The following is a 24,673-nucleotide window of genomic DNA, read 5'->3' as shown; positions in this document are numbered from 1 at the left end:
GTCAATCTCTGCTTTTGATTAATAAGATAAAGTTTTCATTTTATTTTGATCATTGTTATTGCAGAAACATGTATATAGTGGACTAGAAAGCACTACCAAAAGTTTTATTTGCAGTATTTATATACATATTCAAAATAAAAAAAATCAATACTTTTCATCTCAGCATTGATACAATATTACAATTGATTCAGTTAAATAGTTATTATTTTAATTGTGTGACATTGCTGTATCCAAATGAACCCTTCTAAATGCTGAAGTCACGCAGTAAGCAAAACTACTTAACTGACCGAGGCAGCAGCTCCTGTGTTCAGTGATGTTAAATCCCTGTTTTTCTCAGTGGAGTTTGGCTTTACAGAGAGCCAATACCATGGCTTCTTTTTCCTTTTGGAAATTACTGTCTGACAGAAAGATATATATAAATCAGGCACGTGCATCCATTCAGTAAATAAGAAGGATGTACAATTTACCAACCAATGGGAACAATTAAAAAGTATATATACATACACACACGTTAACACACCTCACTGAGACCTGATGAATCTACTCTACAGTACTAGTAACAGTTCTTAAACAACTTTTTAGGCAACAGAATTTCACACAGCAGTTCTTCCTTCATTATGTTGCTATTAATTGGGCCCTCTTCAGCACTATCCGGAAACTCGCCAGGGAGGAGTAATAAAGCAATGCAATGAAGTCAAATATTAATGAGCTGGTTGGAATTTGCTTTCATGACATGATCCCTGAGACTCATTTAACTCTCAAATCTTGCAGGGGGTTTCCCATGCACCAAATACCAACTAAACAGCTTCCTGCTCCTCTCTGTCTTAATGGCTACTTCTGCAAATGAATCTCTCTCTTAAATTTGTTTTATTGCTTTTGGAGACATTAGTCAATGCACCATGAGGTAGTTTACAGCATAAACATGCTTTGTTTCTGCTTTTAAGAATCAACCATGCCACTACAGATGAGCCATGTCATTAAACTAACACTAAATTATTAATTAGAGACATTTAGATGGAATGTATTCACTTCATAAGATATGTAGGAACTCTGTCCTTTACTTGAACTAAATCTAATATTGCAACAGCAAATTAACCTGGTGCCCTTTAACTACCATAATTTACAGAAAATTTAAAGCAGTCTGACCACTCTATTAAATCGCATCTTGCACATCTGTTTTTTTTTTTTTAATTTTTTTCTTTCTTTCAATTAATTTATCTTGGAAGGGAGGTGAATAGAGAGGTGGGTTCAAAGTGGGAAAAAAACACATGTAATTCTGCACCTCTTCCTATGAATGGAACAAATCAAAATAAAGTTTTTATAGTATAAAAAATATAAAGTATTTTTAAGTTAAAATAAACTAATTTTGACCATCATGTTTATTTTATTCTTTATTTAAATACATATCTTTCTTTACGTCCTCATTTACATTGTGATATTGTTTTGTGTCTAACTGATAATTTAGCAAACTCTAGCAAATATTTTAAAAAATCTAAATTTGATTTGTTTAGATCTACTTTAAGGCCACTTTTGTCTTTGATCAGACGAAAGTCCCACATCAGCCGCTTGACACATGTCAAATGATGCCCGTAGCCCAGACTGAATGTGTCACGACGACAGAAGAAGTGGTCATGGTACAGTTGCTGGGATGTGCCAATTCATGCAGGGAATGAGATAAATTCGCTGCCGCTTTTCTGGAAAGCTGACAGATGTCATGAAACCTGACACTTTGATTGACATTGATATGTCAACGGTTTAGACTTCCATGGAAAGTGGTTGTTTTGAGGAAGATCATGCACTGGTATGTTTCCCTTAATTCTTGGCCAAAATATCTAACAAGGAGAGACATCAGGACAGTGATCAATGGTTTTGTGAGGACACAAATCATCTGTCCACACGGTTGCATCTCAGCTGCTTAACTATTTGTCTTTTGTCCTGACAAATTATATATATCAGCTTTGACCAATCAAGTACAAAATCATCAGTTTGAGATGAACAGACTTCCTTATTTGTGGACAAGCTGCTTTTTGTTTTTTTTTTATTGTCCCATGCCGCTTTCTTTTTCTTTTTGGCTGTCTTAAACTGTGACATGTGTCATGTGTCATGTACATAACTGGACAAGACGCACTAAAAGGCTGGCCACAGTCTGGTATGCTGCTGACAGGGTGGTTTCAGTCATGTCATAACCACACAATTATCAAAATGAAATTCTGGCACCCATTTACGTACACTGGCGCAAAGTAATGAACTGGATATTTAACAACAAACTGTCGTCTTATCAGTTGCCAGGAAATACCTTCACTTTTTCTCTTCCTTCCTCCCTTAAGTTTTTCTTTCATATGAAGCATCACAGACCGGTTGGACCGGTAAATATGCTTTGACATGCCTGGATTTTGAAGTTAAAATTTTCAAACCTTTACCTTTTGCTGCTATTTGGAACTGCCAACATAGCTTCAAAATGGATGTTGAAAAGGGCAGAGGCTGTCACTTACTTGGTTTATTTGAGTGCTCTATCACCAAACGCAGCATTTTTTTTTCAAAGAAACATTAGAAAGAAAAAATATGAAAGCAGCATCTATAAATGCAAACAACCATTAATGCATTTTCCTGGGAGTATACCAGCCCACAGCCTGTATATTTACTCTTGTTAGGGCTTACTTAGGGAAAACTAATTATGCAATAAATTAAGCTACAGAGTGAGATTTTATAATTCAGCATGCCTCTTAATGCCTACATTTGGAGATAATGATGACAGTAATGTGTATATTGTGTTTATGTGTGATAGGGGTGGATGTATGTGAAAACTGTTTGATTATCATCCTGTATTGTTAGCTGTTGGACACATAATGAGTGATTTTTTGTTATGATACAATCCAAATAGCAGAAAAATGTTTGCACTGTGCGTTTCATTGTACTCTGGGCACAGATGGAGCAGCAGACTGGCAGGGGCAGTGAAAGTGAAACCTAACCGTTCATTGTGCTGGGTCTAAGAGTTTGTTTTCACTTCTTCTGCAGCTGCTGCACCTCACATCTATCGATCTGATAGGCTGTGATCATAATTGACTGATCAGTTATACATCTCGCAACTCTAACTCCACAAACTGCTGCTGAATGAAAAACAGATCTCAGTTTCACCTGTGCTGCGTTCACTGACCCACAAAAACGTCCAAATTTAGAAACAGGACGGGGCACAGAATGAATTTGCTGAAAAGTTAGACAATCTTTTTAACGAATAGTCACATTAATGATTTGATAGCTTAATGGCTAAACTGAAACATGGCAGTTCCGTTTAACCTGAACACATCAGCCGAGTGAGGTAGGTTCTCTAAGTGTTTAAAGGTCCAAAATTTCTAAATTACTTTACAACAACATATTTTGTTCATACAAATATAGCAGAGATCTACAACAAGATCTAAATGTAACACTTAAGGTATTATTCTGAGTTTTATGTTGTTTTCTTGGTGTAACAATATGGTTTAATTTATCATATAAAGTCTCAATTTACAATTTACATGACTTCACCCTACACAAGGCATATGGGCATGGAAAGTATTTGTTTAAGAGCTCTGTCTAGCAGCCTACTATGTAAGGAAACTACTGGAAATGTTTTGAAAGAGAATTTAATACATTAGGTATTTGGCTTGAGGAGGTGGGATGTGATTAGAGTTCAGACAGTGCCGTAGGCACTTAAGCTAAGAAGGATGGTGCTCCTGGGGAAATTATTTTGTTTTGGGCTCAATACCTGCAATGTGTTTGTTCTTCCTGCTGATATTATCTATTATTTGTGAACTCACCATTTAATATCAGTGATTTATCTTTGAAAAAGCAGTTGTGAAAAAATGTATCATTGCGAATGAAATTAGATTCACTGCCTGAAGGCCATTTGTTATCCGCTGAACAAGCCTGTTGAGTGAATTGTCCCACTTAATTGTAAAGCCACATCTTATAAAACAACTCCTGTTCAGTTTGTAAAAGACTTTGATGGTGCTCCGCTCTTGATACAGATATGAACATTGATCCATGTGTGGACTTATTGTGTTTTTATTTGTGATTGGTCAATGTCTACTCAGCCACACTTCAGAAGCCTTAAGTTAAATAAGAATAAGCCTACATGCCCAGGAGAAAGTGATACATTTAAGAAAGAACTGACCTTTCTGCTCTTCCCTTTTTTTACCTGACCCTCTGCACTGGCTTTCAGATGAATACCTTGTTAAGATAGACTTTGTTTTTCTGTGCAGAAAAATCCCTGGACATATCTCAGTGTGATTATTACTGCATTTGACCTTTTCATTCTCTCTGAAAAGGTCAAGGTTCAGGTGGATACTGTATTAGCCCCATCTGAAAAGATAATAACTAACTTGAGGCCATTGGAGAGGAGACCATGTAACTTACATTAAGAACTATAGGAACCTGAAGCACAAACACATGGAAGTTGTCTATCGTCTGGTTACAGTAATATTATCCTGCTACAGGAATGTGAAAAACTGTTTTTCCTAACAGCACTGTGACAAAATCATTAATTGTCACTGACACCAAAACCAAGAAACAACAGTGTTAGCATACTCAAGTCATAAGAGCCATTGTAAAAGTAACACAAATACTTTAACTGTGCTACACTAAATACATGATCAGCTGCTGTAGTATCTAATTTCAGTAAATGATTCAGTGTTACATTAGGAGCCCTGACACGCTGTTGGACACTGGTGAATGTTGGGCCATTGGTGAGCTTCTGTTGGCCTAGCTTTTGTGATGTGTCTTGCATCAATGGCACTAATCCGCCCTTGTTGACCCTTGTCGGCTGTTTTTTGGCAGATTCTCAGTCAGCTCAGTGCACGAGAAGAGAAACCTAAGTGAGGAAGGCAAACAAACAACAAAAGTCAAGAGGGCGTGACTTGTTGTATTAGGTAAGATTAATTTTTTAGTCACTGAGCTCTTTGGTAGAAATGGTTTGTATTGTTTGTGTCATGTTCGCTCAATAAATGCGTTTCTAATGTGCTGACTGGCTTACTAGTAATTGGAACAAATCCTGTCAGTTTGTCTTTTTGAATGACAATTACAGACTATTGCCACCTGCTGGTATGGAGTTGTTTCCTCTTATGCAGGCGCAGAACATACATGCTGGTTATGGCACAGTATAAGGTATAAAAAAATTTTTAAAAAACCAAACACAACTCAGAAATCGGCAGAGGCTATGTCCTTGCCAAAGCCAGCCAGCTACTGATTAAGACACTGATAAGCTGCGGCTGGTGATTGGCAATCCACTAGATCGGCTTCTAGCTTGGCAAGCAATTAACTTCCAAGGCTATTAACTACCATAGTAAGGTGAAACCAATGATTTTTTTAAATGGAATTTTTAAAATCTGCCTGTGTAGAACTGAATGGGACATTATGATTTTAGCTCATAATCATTGAAAATATTGTATTAAAGAACAAGAAAGTAATGGCAGACATATGGATTTAATTAAAGGAAAAGAAGAAGAAAGAAACATTCCTGTTTTAAACAACCTTTGTGGCCATTCCAGGATAAATATCAGAGTTTACAAGATGCATCTGAATGCACCATTAAGTTCCTATCAGCACTGAGTCGCTAGTTGTTGCTAATGGCCAGCCACCCCAGACGCCATACCAGTGGGTTGCTCTCCTTAGGTTACCAGCCATAGAAGCTAATGATGAGGCTGCTCCAGAAGCCGCTCAGATAGGTTGCTGGCCTTGGCATGCTAGCTACCAGCCTCAGAACCAAAGGACCAACCAAGCGAGTAGCTGATCCAGTGAACTGCTAAGTTAGACACAAGTTACCACCTTTGTCTGATGGACTGCCAGCTTCTCTTTTGCCACTGATGGCCTCTCAGTCACCAGCACCAGCACCAGCTTATGACTGGCCAGATCAGTTACTGGCTTTGGCAAGAATACAGCCTCTGCCGGCTTTTCAGTCGTCATAAATTTGTCCCTTACACTGTGCCTTAGCTGGTTGGCTGTAAATTCTGTGGCGTGTACTAGTGGCAACAATCCTGCCACCAGTAGTTCTTTGATGTCTGTTTAGTATGTCTGACCATTAAGATGCTGTTTCCCTAATTAACAGTTGCTGCTATTAATATGGTTATGCCTTTTTAATAAAACACCATTTTATATATATTTTTTCTCTCACTACTATATTTAATATTTAATATATTTAAGAGACTGACAATTTGGTCCTAAAAGCACCAAACATTGCTAAAAATCCCATGAGCAGGAGCATAAAGGTGTAGAAAGACAAGCCACTTTCTGTGTCTGCACGTTATTTTATGACACACCCGCAGCAAATAGTTTTTCTAAGGAGTTGTAGATGATTAATCATGCTAACAAAACACCTAATGAACAATTTTGTGAGCTCAATTCCACATGTGGGATCAGGCACAGTTTCCCATTAGCGTGTTATGATAGACTTTTCTATGGATTTCTGGTTGTAGAAGGTTCCAGGGGAAACTTAAAACACAAAGTGACCTCCTTTTCTTTGACAGATCACTTCAGCCCAAAGCATTACAAATTAAGTTTTTCAAACCATGACCCCTATGCTTTGAGATCTTAATAATTTTCTCAGTATTCTCAAACCCTAAAAGCGAATGTACTAATGCTGAAGGCAACTGTAGATAAAGTATATTGGTAATAGTTAGGTATATTTAGTGTATAGTATATACATATATTCAACATACAGACACACAGTCACAGACCTTACCAAACACTACTTATTGTGCATGCAGGGTCTCTACCACATAGACAAAACACAAGACAAATATATGACTTACAGACACTGACAGGAGCGAGCTCTATCAGAATGGATGTAAATTAATAAAACAAACATAAAACTGCCCGGTAAGATAAGAGTAAGGTTTGCAAGAGTCGTTATTGACCTGGAAAGTAATTGCAAATGTGTTATCAGTCAATCACAAAATCCGCTGGAGAGTGTCTGGGACTGGGTCCTTAGGCAGAAAAATGGAATCATTCAATTTCATAGTTCATTAGTAACCATTCTGTTTGCTTGTAGCAACACAGTGGCATAAGAATCACAGCTGCATGGTCATTTGTATGTAGCAAGAAAAGTCAGCATGATTGTTGTTTTCAAGGGTTTTATCAATAAAATATTTCAGTCTGTACAGGAATAACCATTAGCTATTGTCCAACTGCAAAAAGTTACTCTCTAGCCATTCAATATCGCCTGTAGGTGGCCCCCTGTGACCACTAACTTTTATCAGGTATCTCTTGAGAATGAGACTGGGTGGTTCAATTAGATTGCCTAGATAAAAAGTTACATACATCTAAAAAGTCCCCATACTGCCAGCCCTTGTTTATGTAAAGTTACAGTTTCACAAATATCCCGATTCATTTGCCCATTTTACCTCAACATTCCGAAAAAACAGCAAATAGTACTCGTCACAAGCTAGCCGGGGCTCAAGAATAACGGCATCCTCTCATCCTACTGATAACAGAACATCCTCTCTGGGAAACCTCCTCAACAAAAGCAATTTTTGTATGTTTAACTCTCGCATGGCAGATGACAAATAGGATCAAGCAAATACATGAAGCATGTCTTAATGCTGTTATTACTGAAGGGAGAGCCAGTTAGCAGCCAGTGGGCTGCAGAGTTCTGCTGACAGAGCTAATAGCTAATCGAGCTAAACACAGCAGGACTAAGAATTTCTGTTCAGAGGAACATTAAAGCTACTGTGGCTCAGTTGGTCGTCCTCTAATCAGAAGGCCGGGGGTTTGATCCCCAGCTCCTCCAGTCAACATATCAAAGTATCCCTGGTCAAGATACTGAACTCCTATTGGCTGTTCCATCAGTGTGTGACAGTGTATGAATGGTTAAAAACTGAGGAGCACGTGGCACCTTGTACAGTAGCTTGGCCACCAGTATGTGAATGTTTGTGTGAATGCATGAATGTGGCTCATATCTTTGAAGTGCTCTGAGTGTGCAAACGGCCAAAAAAGTACTGTGTGTTTCTGTTACAGGTCTGTTTCCGATTTAACAGTGGACTGCTGTTTAATATGACAACATGGCAAGTTTACAGTAAATAACTGTAATTTTACTGAAGTACAGTTTGGAGGTGAATTAAAAGTACATCAGTGTTTGAATTGAATTGAATTGAAATTCAATAATAGAAGATTCATTAAAAATTTGGTATGAAATTGTTAGAAAATATAATTTGGAAAGTGAAATTAAACTTCTGGTTTGGCCATCTCATACACCTCGGTTTGGTCCTGGAGTGCTGGACAATGCCTTTGCAAGCTGGACAGTAAAAGGGATGACAGCTATATGTACTCTCTTAGAGGGTAAGAGTTTTAAAACATTTCAACAATTTAAAGAGGAATTTAATTTGGAAAATGGAGACTTTTTTAGATATCTACAGTTAAGACATTTCTATGATACTGAGATTAAAAAAAGACTGTCAGCAGAAGACGCTGGAGTGGTTGAAGTGTTTACAAGTGCATATGAACTAACACCGACTAAGATTGTGACTAAACTGTACAGAGGACTACAGAAACGGAATGGTAGGAATTCTCTTTATGTGAAGTTGAAATGGGATTCAGAGCTGCATTGAGCTAACAGAGAGCGATTGGCGCTCTATCTGCAGAACTCAACAAACCTCCACTAGCTCTAAAAGATGGAGGGAATTCGGGTGGAAAAATTTAATCCGCTATTTCATCACACCTCATATTAAAAGTAAACAACTGGGTTTACCACAACAATGCTGGAGACAATGTGGGCAGATGAGTGCCAATCACTCGCATGTGTTCTGGTCCTGCTCAAACCTGCAACCATTTTGGGACGGAGTTACATTGATCCTGGAAGTGATTTTAAAGTACAAGGTGCCTAGAGACCCTCGAACCCTGTACCTGGGCCTGATGACAGAGGACATTATTCATAACAAGGACACTTATCTTTTTAAAATTCTAATACTGGCCAGTAAAAAGGCCATCATAAGAAACTGGTTGAAAGCTGACCCGCCTACCACAGGGCAGTGGCTGGACATCGTTAAGGAGTTATACTTTATGGAAAAACTGACTTTTTACTTAAGACTGGAAGCAAGGTCTCTGCATCAACGCTGGGAAAAATGGACCAGATTCATTGAAAACTCACAGCCTCAGCTATCATGATGGAGAAAAGTATAGGGCATCATGCCCCCCCCCTCCCTTTTTTGTTAGTTTATAATCTGTGTTAATGTTCCTTCGTTACATACTCTGCACTTATCACTCTCTGTAATTTGAAGCTGTTTATTCTCATTGTAGAGCGATGGAGTATGTGTCTTACTTATGTTGTTTTCTTCTTTGAAAAAAGACAAAAAAAAAAATAAAAAAAAAAAAAAAAAAGTACATCAGTGTTTACATTTTAACAAACTTCTGCCAGAAATAAAAGCAAATAACCAGATACATTTACACCAGTCATGCAATGAAGCACGTTATATGGCCGAAGTGCTTGTACTTAGATAACAAAATGTATATGTAACTGTTATCACTTACATTACAAAGTGCTTTACATAAACTGAATACAAAACAATAAGAAACAACAGTTAACACAGATATGTTGCTGTTTAAAAATCAAATAAGCTAAGAGAGAGAAAAGAAATGAGAGAAAAATGTATATCTTTACAGAGATGCAGTGCTTAATTTGTAAAGTAGGGCGTTCCAAAACAAGGGGGATGTTCTGGGGGCTCAGAGCAGGAGGTAAAAATCACAAAATGCATCAAAATCCACAGTGTATGCAACATATTGGACTGCATGGGTGCTAGCTTTTGCAACTGTACAAACCTACACAACACTGTCTTCACAAAGAGAGCAATATTTGTTTAGATTCATTTATCAAGACTATTCTGTCCACTCAAAATCAGCAGGACGAGACCTATGGAAACAGCTGTTAACAGTTTGAAGCGCATACTTTCTCTTATAACTTCTTTGTCTTGTTCCTACAGCCAGGAAATTAAAATTAGGGACGATTTTTTATTTTAGAACCACGAAGAACAAGCAGGCTACATTACGTCTGTCTATCTGTACCTCCATCCTATTTCAGTACACTTCACACACCACCTTTAATACAGCCACAGGCGTGCATCATCATTTCACCAGTGAGGAGCCAAAACGCCAAACATGGGCTTACAGTAATCATACACCAAAAACATGTAGACACCAAAATAACCTTAAGCCAGACAATAGCATATATTGCATTAATTATATTGCTACCCCCCAAATCAATAATCAGCACAGACACAGCAGAGAATATCAAAAAATCTCTTTCAGCCTTCATGCTTATTTGTCCAAAACAGCCCATAAAAGATCCATAGAGTCTTCGGCCTCCTTTCCCCTGTTTGTTTCTTTACTCCCTATGCCTCAGGCAGTTCTATATCCTATCTCTGGATATAGTTCTATATCGATCTGCCAAAATGACTTTGGCCTGCTTAGGGTCCGCCTGGGTGGCTAGTTAAAGGAAATTATATTATTATATTATAATTTTTGCCATTAAGCCAGTTTCCTCCTTGCTGCTATGGGCAGTCCATATTAAATCAACCTGCAGTTTACCCAAAGTCAAAGTATTTTCTCTCTCGCTCTCCCTCTAACTTCCCCTCTCTCTCTCAAATCTGATTTAAAACTCTCATAAAATAGTCAAACAAGGGATTTTTGTGCAACTTCAATGTAAAATAAAGACTAGCAAGACAGACAACATTAAATATTAGACGAAAATGTATTTACATATTTTCATAGTGACACAGGAGGTGCCAGATCCAATTAAACAGGTTCTGGCCCAAAAGTGGGAGGTGCCAGATTTCGTTCCGACAATAACGGGCACAAATTAAGCCCTGCAGGGATGTTTTCAATCTATTTATGTCTTTTCATTTATTGAAGTGTCACAGTTAAGCAGTATGAGGTTATAGTAAACTGCCTCCTTTATGAGCTATTGTTTTTATAGAAGTTCACATTTGGGCTATCAAAAATGTAGTTTGGCCAACAACTTAGGGGCTTGGTAGTCCAGGTGGCCAGTCCTTATTAGCACATATCCCTGCTGTATTCTGCTCCACTGTGAACCAAACCTTTCTGGTACGATTCTGGGTTTACAGTGAGTAAAGCAGAGAAACCAGGTAGAATACAACAAGATGCACACAAAATCAGAGAGGCAGCACAGAAGCCGAATTTATCAGCAAGCTGACAGCAACATTTAGCTACCATGTTTGATAGCTTTGCTGACATGTCAGTCAGAATATCCAGACACCCATTTCAATTGTTTGCCACCTCCAGCCCTCCCCCCACACACACCCTAAGGGGCATCCTAATCTGGGGCAAATCATGTCCTCTGCCCACCTCGCCGAGACCACTTGCCCACGCATTGGTCAATGCATGACGAAATGGGTAGAATGGCTGCCGTGTTTGTCCTAAACCTCTTTTTTCGGGTTACACGCCAAAGGTGACGTCACTAGTTATGATGTATCGCCCACATGATTCCACGTGTCGGCCAATGACTAGCCGGTATTTCATCTTGACTTCGTGATGGGGTGGGGGGTGGGGGAATAATATTTCAATGCCATTTTGGCCATCTTTTGTTATCAGCTGAAGTGGTGGTCAACTGTTTGGAGCTGCATAAAGGTAAATATTTTCTGAATAATTACAAATTATGTCACAGATGAGCATTAAATATTTCTGTGTTCAAATGGTTTGATTCTAATGGTAAATATCTTATTTCCGGGCCTGTCTGCTTGGCGACTGTTTTTTAAGTCTATGCAGTGTGACACCTTGAGGGGGGAGCTAATCAGAGCGGATAAGAATCCTAAACTTTTCCAGCGAATCGCCCTGATTGGATGAGATGTTATGTCTTGGTGTGTTAATCATCTAATATGGATTCATCTTTTAATAGATTCAAAATCGAGACCTCCCTAGTTTGTTATTGCAGGATAATAACTGAAACTAATAGGGTGCTAATATGAAATCCCTTCAGTTACCATAAAACTACTAAATGACTTGCTTAAATTACTAGTCTCAAACAGGCAGTTATGTGTGTTGAGTTCTTAGGTGTGGGTGTGTGCTGCACAGTGGCAGTGGCAGTGGCACAGTGAACAACAATCTTATATTGTCTGGAACATGGATTTTAGTTCATGATGCAACTGAAAAAACAGTTTTCTTTTTATATGGAAACAGGGAGGACAGTTTTACAGTTAGCTGCGCCTTCATTATTATGTTTTTAATCAGTTTTGGATAGATTTATGTTTTCCATCAATGATTAATGATGGCATGAAAAAAAATCTTTTAATTGGATTTTCTGGTGAGAATAAAGAAAAGAGAAGCTGTCAGCTTGCATGGCTTATTAGCAGACACGCACCATTAAACTATGTTAGCCCTCCAAGCTAATGCTAGGTGGCAGAGGGACAATGCAAGGGGCCGTCAGCCTTTTCGTGGAAGGCAGGCTGAGATCTCAACCTGGCTAACTGATCAGAGATGACAGTTTTACAGTCCACTGTTGGGGCAAATGGGTCTGGCAGGATGGCTGCTTGCAGACTGAAGTGCTGTAACAAAAGGCTTCTCTGCATGTGTAGCTGCGGATATATTCAACCTTCTCCTTCCGCTTCTCTACATGTCATTTTCTAACATTCGTCGAGTCTGTTTATGTCTGAGAGACCATTTTAAAATCTTGGACAGTGTCCTGCTATACAGGGAATGTGTTGGGACTCATAGCTAACATTTAATGATTAACCCAAACAAAGATGTTCCTGGTAAGCAATGGCACTCGCTTTGCCGTCTATTATATTTAGAAACGCAGCGGGATCTGATGATTTAAACTACAGGATGCAGGAAAGCCAAGCGATTGCTAAAATACTGCTCCTGACTAATGTCAGCTCCAATGTCATTTTTTTGCCAAAACCTCTGCTAGGAAAAGCACATTTTTAAGTATTTCCACTTGTAACTACTCATCTGTATTGGTTAAATGAGTAAGAGACAAGCTGCACTCTTGCATTCTGCGCAATATCAATATCACAAATAATTTCGGACAGGAAAAATGTAAAGTTTTTGATGAGAGACCAACATGATCAAAACTGGTGGGATAAAATGGACAGTTTTATTCAATATAGATGCTTTTCGACTGCTTTTTGACCTGAATTCAAAGACATCTGTGAATGACAGTGGCAATGCTTCCTTCATATGTGTAGTCATGTGCAGCATTTTAAGGCTCAGCATTTTAACTGTGTGTAAAAGGGAGTTTGACAGCTCGCATTTCATAGCTTTCCATAGTCTGGTTGTGTCTTTTATATCTAAATTTAACATTCATGACAGCTGTGCAGGAGGGATTGAATTTAAATAAAAAATAAAAATAAACCCCTTTACATTTTATTAAGGCCCAAATTTACCAATAATTAAGAGCAGTGAGCGACAGGGTGTCTGTGAGTCAGATCCACCCCTTGCTACTCCACATCTCCAGCCTCTCGCCAAAATATGGTAACTTATGGCTTCAAAAAAACAAGATGGCAACTAAATGCGAAATGCAAGGCTTCAAAACAGCCGTCCACAAACCAATGAGTCAGTCAAGGTAGCTAGTACATCATTTATACAGTCCTACAGAGTTTTTTTTTGTTTTTGTTTTTTTTACAAAACTTAGTCCCTATAAAACAGGCATATTTATTTAGTATAATTCAATTAATAAGAATGTATGCAGCTAATTCAGTTAGACAAAATTGTGTGGTTTTCAGTCATTTGAGTTTATCTTTGTTCCAATTCCTGTTCGACATCCCTGATTATGTTGCTGCTGTTGTAAATACGTTGTATGTCAAAGGCTAATTGCTTCCCTAAAGCACTGATTTTCCTTTAAAAAAAACATGAATGGACAATGGGAATAATAATTTAGACATCCAATGCTCAAAAAAGCTTTCCAAAGATATTCAAGGGCACTCATTGAAATTGATTGTGATGGAAACTGCCATGAAAAGTGTAAGGTCGACTTAACATATAACATAAGAAAAAAGTAATATGAAATACAATCAAATAAAGGAACAGAAAATAACATGACCCTCCTCTCCCACCACTGACACAATGGGATTTACCTTGTTGCACATGTAAGATTTGACAAAGCAAAGCAACACTAAATTACAAAGACTAGAAAATCATTGTTGTGATCATTGTGCCCCAATGTGCCTTTGTGTAAACCGTCAGCTGACAAACAAAAACACCTGTTTCACATTACCGATTGGGGTATGGATATATTGATTTAGTAGCAATTTGCTCTTTAGAAGCAACAGTGATTACGCCTCTGTGTTAGTTTGCCATAGCAACTGCAGCAAAATAGGCTGAGAGGAAAGAGATTCATTGTAATTGCAATGCCAATGCCTCAGTGCACCAGTGCAATTGGTGTGCTGTATAACAAAAGATGGTATATCAAACAGATTGATCACTAGATTTAATCAAGAGTAGTTTCACTAATTACTGCTTCACCTCTCAGCCATGGTGTTTATTTAAAGAAACAGTTCTATCTCCGGTCTGACCTCAAGTGCACAGCTGATAGGTTCTTGGTTTGTGTACATGATGCAACAGAATTGCATATTTCACGAGCTCGGTGTCAACAGAGAACAGTCAGACATAAAAGAGACACTGTCTCAGCACATCCCGCGCATTATAACATAGACCCAACTTACCAGTGATAAAATTCGTTGCTCACTATTCTTCAGATTTATTTTAAATAATTTTATCAATTACTTGCTGCCACACTGTAGCCCACCGTATAACATGCTATATCTTAAGCTACAAAAATCAGGGTGTAAACATCACAAGCTGTAGTTACATGCCATTGTAATTCTTGGCCAGGTTATACGGGTTTCAAGGCATACCATAATATCAAAATTAAAGATTATCATATGGTGTATATTGTCTTTTTACCGTATCTACCTGAGGAGATAAGACATGCAGAATCAGTGACATCTTTTAAATCACTGCTTAAAACTCAGACTTACTTTTATTTGATGTCACCTTTATTTACTTATTTATTCATATTTTTTTTATTTTATTGTAAATCTCTTTCTCTTTTCATTTAACTGCTCTCACTCTATTTATTTGTACTCCATCTTTCTTATGGCCTGCTCTTACCATCTTGTCACGTTTAATTTATCTACTTCTCTACTTATCTTTCTCTTCTTCATCGGTTTTTATCATCCTACCTTTATTTTAGCCCCACTGATGTGATGTCATCTCATCTTCTTGTCTTGTTAGATTTCCTCTTTTATTATTTGTTTGGCCTTTATTGCATTTATTTTTATATTTTCAAAAAAATTCTAAAAATGTGCTTTATTCTTTTTGACCTTTGTATATGTATTTTGTTCTGGCCTTTTTGACTATCCTATACCTTTCTCTGTTTGGCTCGATTGTTGATATCTATTTTTATTATTCCCTGAGTTCCTGCCTTTGCTTTGTCTGTCAAAGCACTTTGTAAAAAAAACTGTTTTTAAAGGTGCTACAAAAATAAAGTTACCATCATTAATATCATTATTATATTGAGAAAAAAATGCAATCAGGCAGAGATTGTGCATCGCATCTCCTTCTCCCCCACAGCCTGTCAGACTTTTTTTTAAAAAAATCCCAATAAAAAATGGTTTAAATCAATAAAAAGCATTTTTTTGAACAACTACTACTGGCAAACCCTGCCATTGCACTTCTTAATTTCAACACAAGATGTCTTTATTTCACCTACAATAATTGATTTCTAAGAAAAAAAAAGTGCCTTAGTAAATACAGGGGAGGACCTGTAAAGATGGAGGATAGACAAATACTTCTTTTAATATGAGATTACACTTATACTGTGATGTCAACCATTAAAGTGTTTCGTAGATTTGTGTAGTATTTTTTTATATATGAATTTTCTATGGCAGATGGGCTTTTCTGGTCAGGTGACACTGATTTTCTTACCGCAGAACTGGTTGAAATCTTTAAAAAATGTATTTTCTTCTGTTTGGCCCATATGACTACATTCTTCTGTATATGGTCCACAATCAAAAAAAGTTTGGCCTCGCCTGCTTTAGCCTTTATATGCTGCATGCTGTAGATGGCTAACAGGGTATCATATATTCTCATTGTTCTCATGGTCTTCTAATAACATTTTCGCTTGGTTTTTGATCCATATACCGCACTTACCTAAATCTTACATTTTAAAGAGGTTTCTCCAAAAGTAAAACAACAACAAGTCAGGCTTTGCCCTTAAACACAGCCATAACAAGGACACATCTTTCAAACAGCAAGGACAAACGCACAAGTGCTGTTCTATTTGTTTGGTGCATCACAAGGGGCAGCAGCCAGAAGCAGATTGTGACAAATTAAATAAGAAAATCATAATGCAGCGATAAGATTCAGTAAACAATAATCAGCACACAGGATATGAGGCAAGCCTTCCCTGTACCGCAATACAAGGTGAACCCACAAAAAAAAAGAAAATGCTTCCAATAATGCCAACATAATATTTGAGCGGTTTTTCAGTTATTTCTCTTGCAAAGTTTACCAAAGAGTGGACACATGAGCTTGTTAGCACATGTGGCTGCTGCACACATTCTGCTGTCTGACACCTTTTAACAGACACACTATGGTCATTAGAGCTTGAACAGGTAGGAGACACGTGAAAAGGTTTTTGGGGTGATGTGCTTTTTTTTTTAAGCCAGCACATTATGATTTCACTGCTTTTCAGGTGTTGCTAGTTGGTTTGAAGAAAAAAGAAAAAAAACATCACCAGGAGGTGCAAAAAGCACTAAGCCTAACATGCACCAAGTTGGCAGATTTGTTTGCAAGTAATTTGTTTTGACACTGCATCTATCACTTTGCTGTAACCAAATTAATTGGACTAAAATGTAAATTAGGAGCATGTATGGAGCACTTTACCTTCAGACAAATACCAATTTTGCATTTTTTTCCAAATATATCATATAAATTAATGCCTTTGTTCATGCTAAGATTATGTCAGACACTTAGGCTGATTACATTTTTTTCCTCAAAACTCCTTTAAATTTGTAAATTTGTAAATTTGTAATTTGTAACGACTAAGGCATTACAGGAGATCCTAAGACACAATTTTAATATAGGGAAGCCAAATATCAACCATGTAACATATGTGGTCAATATTCTCTGGACAGATGAAGAATGTAACACATGTACTGGTAAAAAAAAAAAAAAACGGGGCCACAACTGTATCACCTGATCGCCCTGGCAATCTAAAGTACACAGCACAAGAAAAAACATCTCTTAAGCATTTTCCCTCAAGAGAAATACAGTTTTATCTTATTTCCTTAATGCTGTATGCTGTGAGATGTAATGCAGCAATGGGAAATATTCCTAGTATTATGACCCAAAAGTGCTGATGTCATCAGACACTAGTTCTGGCCCATTTAAACCACAGAAGCAGGACTAGGAACAGTTGTTCTATTTGAGGGGGTGCTTAAATGAACGAATGAAACCAGAAGCCTGTGTCTTCATGTCTCGCTGTGTTTTTGAAAGGACTTGTCAGACCTTCAAACTAAAAACACTCATTTTAGTTTGAAGGTCTGACAAGTCCTTTCAAAAACACAGCGAGACATGAAGACACAGGCTTCTGGTTTCATTTTGCAAACAAAATCCCACAGCGATGGTGGAGTACAACCGTGTATTCACATGACATTTAAATCCTACACCATCACCTCAAAAAAGTGCATGTATCAAATATGTGACTTACACATCTAACTTATGCTTGGCATACAAAATAGCATGGACAGGCCTACAGCATTCCTTCTCTTATAACTCTACATTACAGGTCACATAGGATTTTAAAAGAGTTAATCAACTACTAGACCCTCCACATCGTCTGCAAAAAGTCACACACAGTGAAAACGTGGGCCTAGTCCATTTACCAAAAAGTAAAACAAAATCACAAATTAAGAATCCTGTAGGAAAGCAGTGTTCCTTACTCTACATCCAAGCAATAATCTCCATAGAGTCAGGAACAGTGCAGACAAATTAACAAATAGAGACACGACTGCTGGACACATACTCACTAAGCTAGTACAATGGCACCCCTCAAAATCTTTGATAGTTGTGGCACAGCAAAATCAAAAATCATTTAACGATGATGGTTTAGTAGCCTGGTAATATAGGCTACTTGAAGATGTGTCAATTTGGTTTCTCTATTTAAAGTTAATATTACTAATTTTCTGATGTACATAGACTATATGGTTTTAAAATGTTATGTAGGCCAATTTGTGCATGTGTCAGTGTTCTTCAAATTTGTGATTTCCTTTAAAATGATAAATATAGAGCTTTATTTTGAAGGAGTAGCCTACATTGATTAAGGAACAAAACATTTTCAGGAGCACTCAAATTTAGGGGAAATTACTGGGTACCCATAAAACCCATTTTCATTCATATAATTTGAGCTGAGATGTCAAGGGACCCAACTGTACTAGGGGGGGCACAACCGAGGGGGGCAGGTTGCCCCCCTCGGTTGTGCCATTGAGCTAGTAGCATTAACAGCAGGAGACAGAGGGTTATTTACGGTTACTTTACTTACAATATTGAAATGAAGGTCTTTCTCCGTTCTTCGGGAAGGCTAACTGGTCAATACCCATGTCTATATTAAGAGTTCATTTCCCTCTGGAGGAGTTGCTGAAGTTTCGTGTCGTCGTTTTTGTTTTGTTTTTTTTGTTTTTTACCAGTAGTCAAGTAGTCCACCTTTCACTGTTGTTTTCTGCAGCACGGTCAGTGTTCGCGTTGTTCGCTTCAGCTAACGTTAGCTCCTGTCGTCATGACGGTTCACCAGTCAGCTCACTTCAATTTTTCTCTCCCAGTTTGCTGTGTAGTCTGGCTGGCTTCTTCCCACATTTTCGACAGTTTTCAAAGCCCGTTTACAGCTTTCAGGGCCCACTTACAGCTCCGCAGTGGCGTGACAGCGTCAACATTTCGTGACAATTAATCAGGAGCCGGCTTCACCTGGCGTCCTACTCATGGATCTACTACAAATCTGGATACAGCCGTGGGGGCGGGGCTTCGGTCATTCCTATGAGAGCTGCTCAATGGCGCATGAGCAGAGAAAACTCTTTTTCCGGGTTTAGAACAATACATCATGGATGTATTATATTATGCAATACTTCCATAAATGTATTATAAGGAAGGCATCCATGATCCATGGTTTAGAAACGTGTAAAATACCCGGATCTACTGGCCCATAGAGCGTGCGTAGTAGTGATTGATGACAGCCGAACGCAGCCGAGTGTACCCGAGCGCTGACTCCGGCTCCCTCACACTAATAACCCTATTGCTCGACGCAAGCAGGGCTCCTTCACGAGCATTTCCTCTTCCTTACATAATACATCAATGCATAGTAGCTTAGCTTATTGGCAATAGCCGCAAATCGACGGTATATCGGTTTTAATATTTACGTGATAATCAGATAATGGTATATCTATCTCTCTATACACAAATCAATATAGCCTACAAATCAGGGAATCATATTGTAATCACGACTGGAGAAATGAAATTAACAGAATCAAAAAGTGTTTGCCCACAAAAATGTAATAAAAGGTGGTGCCTTGTAACATTGCCTCGGGTATTATTACACAGCTCAACTTTAAGTAATTACTACATTCAGTACCGTTTAATAACTGTCACTAATGCTCTGCACTGCTTACTGATTACCAGTAGTTTGAATACAGACCACAGACTGTATATTCAGTCTCTGATACAGACACAGTAAGACGTCCATATTACAGGCTTACAGCCAACAGTGTATGGATGTGTTGCAAAATTGTAAAAATGATGATTTATGATTAAAAAATATCCTTTACTAAAGCCGGCACAAAGTCTGTGTTGTGTCAGGTACTCCAAGAGTTGCATGCGCGTGAACAAGGTGGAGTCCGGATCCTATGCACGTTCATTTTATGTCTGGAGAAATACCTCTATCTTCGGAAAATGGTGCATTTTACATTTTTAGGACTTAATGTTTTAAATAATGACTATTTAAAAATGCACTCTGAAAAGTCAATGTGTCTAAAAAAAAATTATCCAGTGATTTAAGGACGTCTCTTTCCCAATGTTAAGCAAATGGGGAAAAGTCTTTCTGGGCCAGTGTGCATCACATGACGCTGTAATTCTGCTTTCGGCCACTATGTAAATTTTGCTGATATATCCATGAAATTTTGCATCAGAGCATGGCGCACTTCCTGGGGGCTTGGTCCTACTACGGGCCTTTCCGACAGTATCGCGAGACTGCTGTCACTATTCAAACCAATACATCCATGACTCAAACCTATGCCACTGAGTCCATAGGAGCATTGTTCTACCTGAACTGATAAATTCATCTTTTACCCCCCTTTCAATGAGGATTCCTGTTTTGTTTTGTTTTTTGTTTCCTATAACTGAAAATTGCTAAACTTTACTTTTGAGTGATATTTCCCATTGTTCGTCAATTAAGAATTACAAGTACAAACAATATTGCCTGAAGTCTATATTTTGAGAAACAAAGGCAAGGACAGGAGGAAGGGGGGCATTGTCTTTTAGTATGAGCACAAAAACAACAATAGCCTAAGGTTGTGTCTGGCTGAAAATTGGAATTTGCTAAAATATCACAACTGTACAGAGCAGGCGAAGAGATTGGTGAGAATTCTCTGGAGCGTTTTGATATCTGCAGAAAATTAAATGATAACTTGTGTAGGTAATGATAACAGCAGAGAGCCAACAGGGTGGGTGTGGAAATTAACACTTGGATCATGCTGTTTGTGTGTAATGACAGTGGCCAAATGGTTAGAAAACACCACATGTGACCAAAGCCACATGCTTTTTTAAACTTTTCATCAACAGCGAATTCAGTTTCTATTTTACATGGCACAGCTGATATTTAAATTCAAAGTAGAAAAAAGATATACAGTAATTTGTTCCAGCAATTTAATCCAGTACTGGAGCATACACATTCTGCACCCTCAGCAAGGCCCCCTACAAAAATTTTGGGGAATAAAATGACCAATTTGGATAAATTTTGGGCAGATAATTTCCTGAGAATATTTCTCCATAGAGATTTCCTGATATTTTAGATTTCAGTGTCTCTATTATTTTTATAGGCTATTTTTTGTTTTGTTTTAACAATCATACATTTTCAATTGGTTTCCTTTTGACAAACTCAGTGTTTTCTTCTTCCTTTGGCTTGGCTGTTGTTCTATTAGCTCTTTGTTTCTTTTAATAGCAGAACGAGGCTGTTTAACAGAGTGAAGCCTCTGAGAATATTGCTTGTGGTCAGGTCTTAGCTGTACCCCCTCTGGGTGGCGCCCTAGGGAGCAACCTATGTCACCTGTAGGAAGATCTGTTTCTATTCTAAGACCAATTCAGTGCTGTAACTTAAGTGGAAGTGTCTCCTATTATTATGCTCACAATCACAAATCACAGTAACTGCATATATATGTTACTTAAAAATGAATTTGCTCACATGCAATACAATGGCATGTAATCTTCCTAATGAACTGTGAGCCCTATAGAGATCTTTACAGAGGCATTACACCATAAATTAATGTCAGCCCTTGGCAACCAAGCAGAAACTATTTCTTAAATTAGTATTACATGATTTATTCTGTAATATACGCCATGTAGACATAGCAAGAGAACACAATGCGTGAACAGAACAACGAGTCATTTCTTAAAACTTAATCTACAAAAAAAGGTAACTTTCCCATTTTGACAGAGCCACCTTAGAGCCTCTATGCATATAGACTGTCTTGTTTGCCTTTGCCTTAGCAGCAAAGGCAAAGGGCAGCAAAGTAATTTGACTAACTGTAATGAGGGCACTGGAGTAAAACTTTAAAGTCTGACTCATGGGAAAGAGCCTTTTACCGGTGAAGACTTTTCCACTATGGATTCTGCAAGTCATCATGCTCCACCTTCTAGTGAACATTATTACACTGAGATATTCATTTTCAGGAATTTAGTCAATGCATTCATTATAATCATTTAGTTTCATCTCCAGCATAGTCCTTTGTGACTAATGACCCTTTAGTGGTTGATATTATGACTTGTAAACCACTGAGCATCCCCAATGTATTCTTATATTTACCATGTAAAAGGTTAGATGAGTTGCTCCCTCATGTGTTGTGAGCTGTCCAATTAAAATCAAAACAAGCTGGTTACTTTTTTATTTTTAATTTTTGAGACAGCTGGGGTAAACCTGGGGGAAACCTGGGGGAGCCGAATCTGATTATGCTGAGTTATCTGCGGGTCTTCTCTGCACAATTATGTATCATTCATGGAGGAAAAATTGTGTGGGGACTGCATAATAGTGATGCTTTGCCATGCTGTGTTTCCAGACTCCCCAGTACAGTGTTTTAATTTTAGCCCACATTTATGGGAAAATTATCAGCTGCAGCTTGAGATGTGGTGACGTGTAAGGTTCCTAAAATACAAGTGAGCACATGTTTTGGGGAGGATTTATGTCTAAGAATTTTCTATAAACAGGTATACAAAGTTATACAGTACTATATGCTTTGTCATGCACCCTTAAAAAACCACGACACAACAAATCAGAAATTTGTCACATTTGGTGCATATAGCATGTTTTTTTTGTGTTTGGCAGGTGACTGGCTGGCTGGAATACCACCCTACCCCTTCTCCTTCTGAGGACATCCCATTCCAGGACGGTGCTTCACTCTTACTTCCCCTCAGCATGGAGCCAACCAAAGTCCAGTCAGAGGGTGGCCTCAATGTCACCCTGACCATCCGCCTCCTCATGCACGGAAAAGTAAGGCGCAGGCTTTTAAACTGGCTGTAAAGTAAGACATTTAGCAAAGTTTTTTAAAACTTTTATTTTAATTGAAGAGACCTTTAAAATTATTTATTACATTTTAAGCAACCAATTGGACTTGGTTGAATTTAAAATCTCTTCATAGAGTCTAGACTTATTATTTGCTCCCAGTATAGCAGTAGCCTCAAAACTCAAAGGGTCACTTCACTGATTTTATTTTTTATACTAGTGATGGAGATTTCTGCTCTGCCTGTAAACGCAGCTGTTTGGTGTCTTCTGTGGCTCTGGAGGAGATTTGTCAAATCTAAATTATAGCTCTGATGATGTCATCAGCTGTTATCTCTGCTTGGACTTGGACCAACTGATTTTAGACAGAGATCCTGTGGCCCTACCTGGTACTCATGTGTCATGGGTGATCCGATCATAAGTGGACAGCACTAAATACAAGTGTAAATGACCACCAAGATGTATTGTGATCCAGAGGTAGTATGATATTAATTTTACCATATATCTTTTGTAGTGTAAACCCTACTGCATCCTGCTTTGTCTGTCGACATGGACTACATCATCAATGCAGAACAGGGTGGCTGTTTTACGAATGTTCTATAACTTTCTCATTTTACGGCAAATCAAATGGGGTCTTGCGTGACCTTCCATCATTGTGCCGTGTGGAAGAGGACGTGTTGAATTCTGCAATACCCCCAGATCTACCAACACAACCACAACCTTGACTAGTGGGCAGCTAGCAAGAGTGTGAACATGATAACTGTGTGCGGGGCCCTTAGACCCTCTAGTATAAGTGATGTAGGCAGTATCGAAAGTGTCACATGGAGACCCATGACTCTCCAATTATGTTCAGTAAAATATATGTTAATATGTGGTATAAACAGGCTCTATGGCTATATTCACATTAGAGGAAAATGTGGTACAAATACTATTTTTTGCTTTCATGTGCCACTGACCTGATTTTTTTGAGAGTAGTGTGGACAAAGATTTTTTTTGTTTTATTTTTATTTTTTTTTAGATCTGGGTCACTTTCATTTGTGGTCCTACATCCAATACATATCCGATCACCAGATATATGGCCTGTTAGAGAACGGTAATATTGGAATTCATGCAGTGGTAGAGCTACAGTGCCTACAGGCTGTGACAGCCTTGTCACAAGGCATGGACAGTGTTATTGGACGTTTTTGAGGAGATGTTCCCCTGTGAAACTCTTCACATCATGGCTCCACCACTCAAAATGTCCTCATCTTATCTCCTCTGTATCATGGTGTTTCCTCATGCCCCAGTCTCACCATGGCAGCAGGTTCTGTGCAGGGTGTTGCATCCACCTGGGAATAAAACCTGACCTTTGGTGTTAAGTATGAGGGTGCTGAGCTTTGATTTGACTGCACCTTCTTAAAGCTTTATGATGGGACTGATTCAGAGGTTGGACTTGTGTCACCCTCTGCTCTTCCACTGATTGTCGTTTCCCTGTATAAGAACATTTTGATGGCTGGACAGCAGTTGTGTTCATCTTCCAGTCCCACTGTCTATGCCTCTGCACTATTTTACCCAACGGAGACTCTGATTGAGATGGTTAAATAGCCCTTACAAGCAGACCTTCAGACTCAGAGAGTGACAGGCTTCTATCAGCGCTGCTCAGTGTGTTCTTGTCTGATTTTAGTGTTTTCAGGTTTTCCAGGACACAGTGTAAAAGTGGATTTATAGTTTAAAAATTTAACATGGGGCCTTAGTCCCAGAAATTCACAAACCTCGAAATAAAGTTGTTGTTGTTTTTTTTCCCAAACTTGACATGTTCACACATCACTTGCAGAACAGACCTGCAACCCACTTTTGGACTGTAACCCACCAGTTGGGAACCATTGGCCTACACCAATGTAAGCATACTTGTGCAGTGGTGCATCTCTGTCGCTCTGCAGTTACAAAGGGTTGTAAAGT

At 38.3% G+C, this 24,673-nt stretch overlaps 1 protein-coding gene and 1 long non-coding RNA gene across 6 annotated transcripts in view; one reads left to right on the top strand and one right to left on the bottom strand.

Moving 5' to 3' along the window:
* The window catches only part of LOC148188476 (uncharacterized), a 38,868-nt gene extending 19,875 nt beyond the window's left edge, over positions 1 to 18,993 (bottom strand). The window contains exon 1 of the long non-coding RNA XR_015777609.1: positions 18,521 to 18,993. This is a non-coding gene — a long non-coding RNA (uncharacterized LOC148188476). The remainder of the gene's footprint in view (positions 1 to 18,520) is intronic.
* pcbp3 (poly(rC) binding protein 3) overlaps positions 1 to 24,673 on the top strand; it is an 85,975-nt gene that overhangs the window by 37,278 nt on the left and 24,024 nt on the right. For all 5 annotated transcript variants that reach the window (XM_042494112.2, XM_042494110.2, XM_042494108.2 and 2 more), the window contains exon 6: positions 22,562 to 22,726. In XM_042494112.2, coding sequence (XP_042350046.1) covers positions 22,652 to 22,726 — 75 coding nt within the window. In that variant the 5' untranslated portion in view covers positions 22,562 to 22,651. The remainder of the gene's footprint in view (positions 1 to 22,561; positions 22,727 to 24,673) is intronic.

Source organism: Plectropomus leopardus, chromosome 10 (assembly GCF_026936395.1).
Source record: "Plectropomus leopardus strain MGB_pleo_1.0 chromosome 10, ASM2693639v1, whole genome shotgun sequence".
Lineage (NCBI taxonomy): Eukaryota > Metazoa > Chordata > Actinopteri > Perciformes > Serranidae > Plectropomus > Plectropomus leopardus.
The sequence above is the reverse complement of the archived record's forward strand: the minus strand, read 5'-3'. Positions and strand labels throughout refer to the sequence as shown.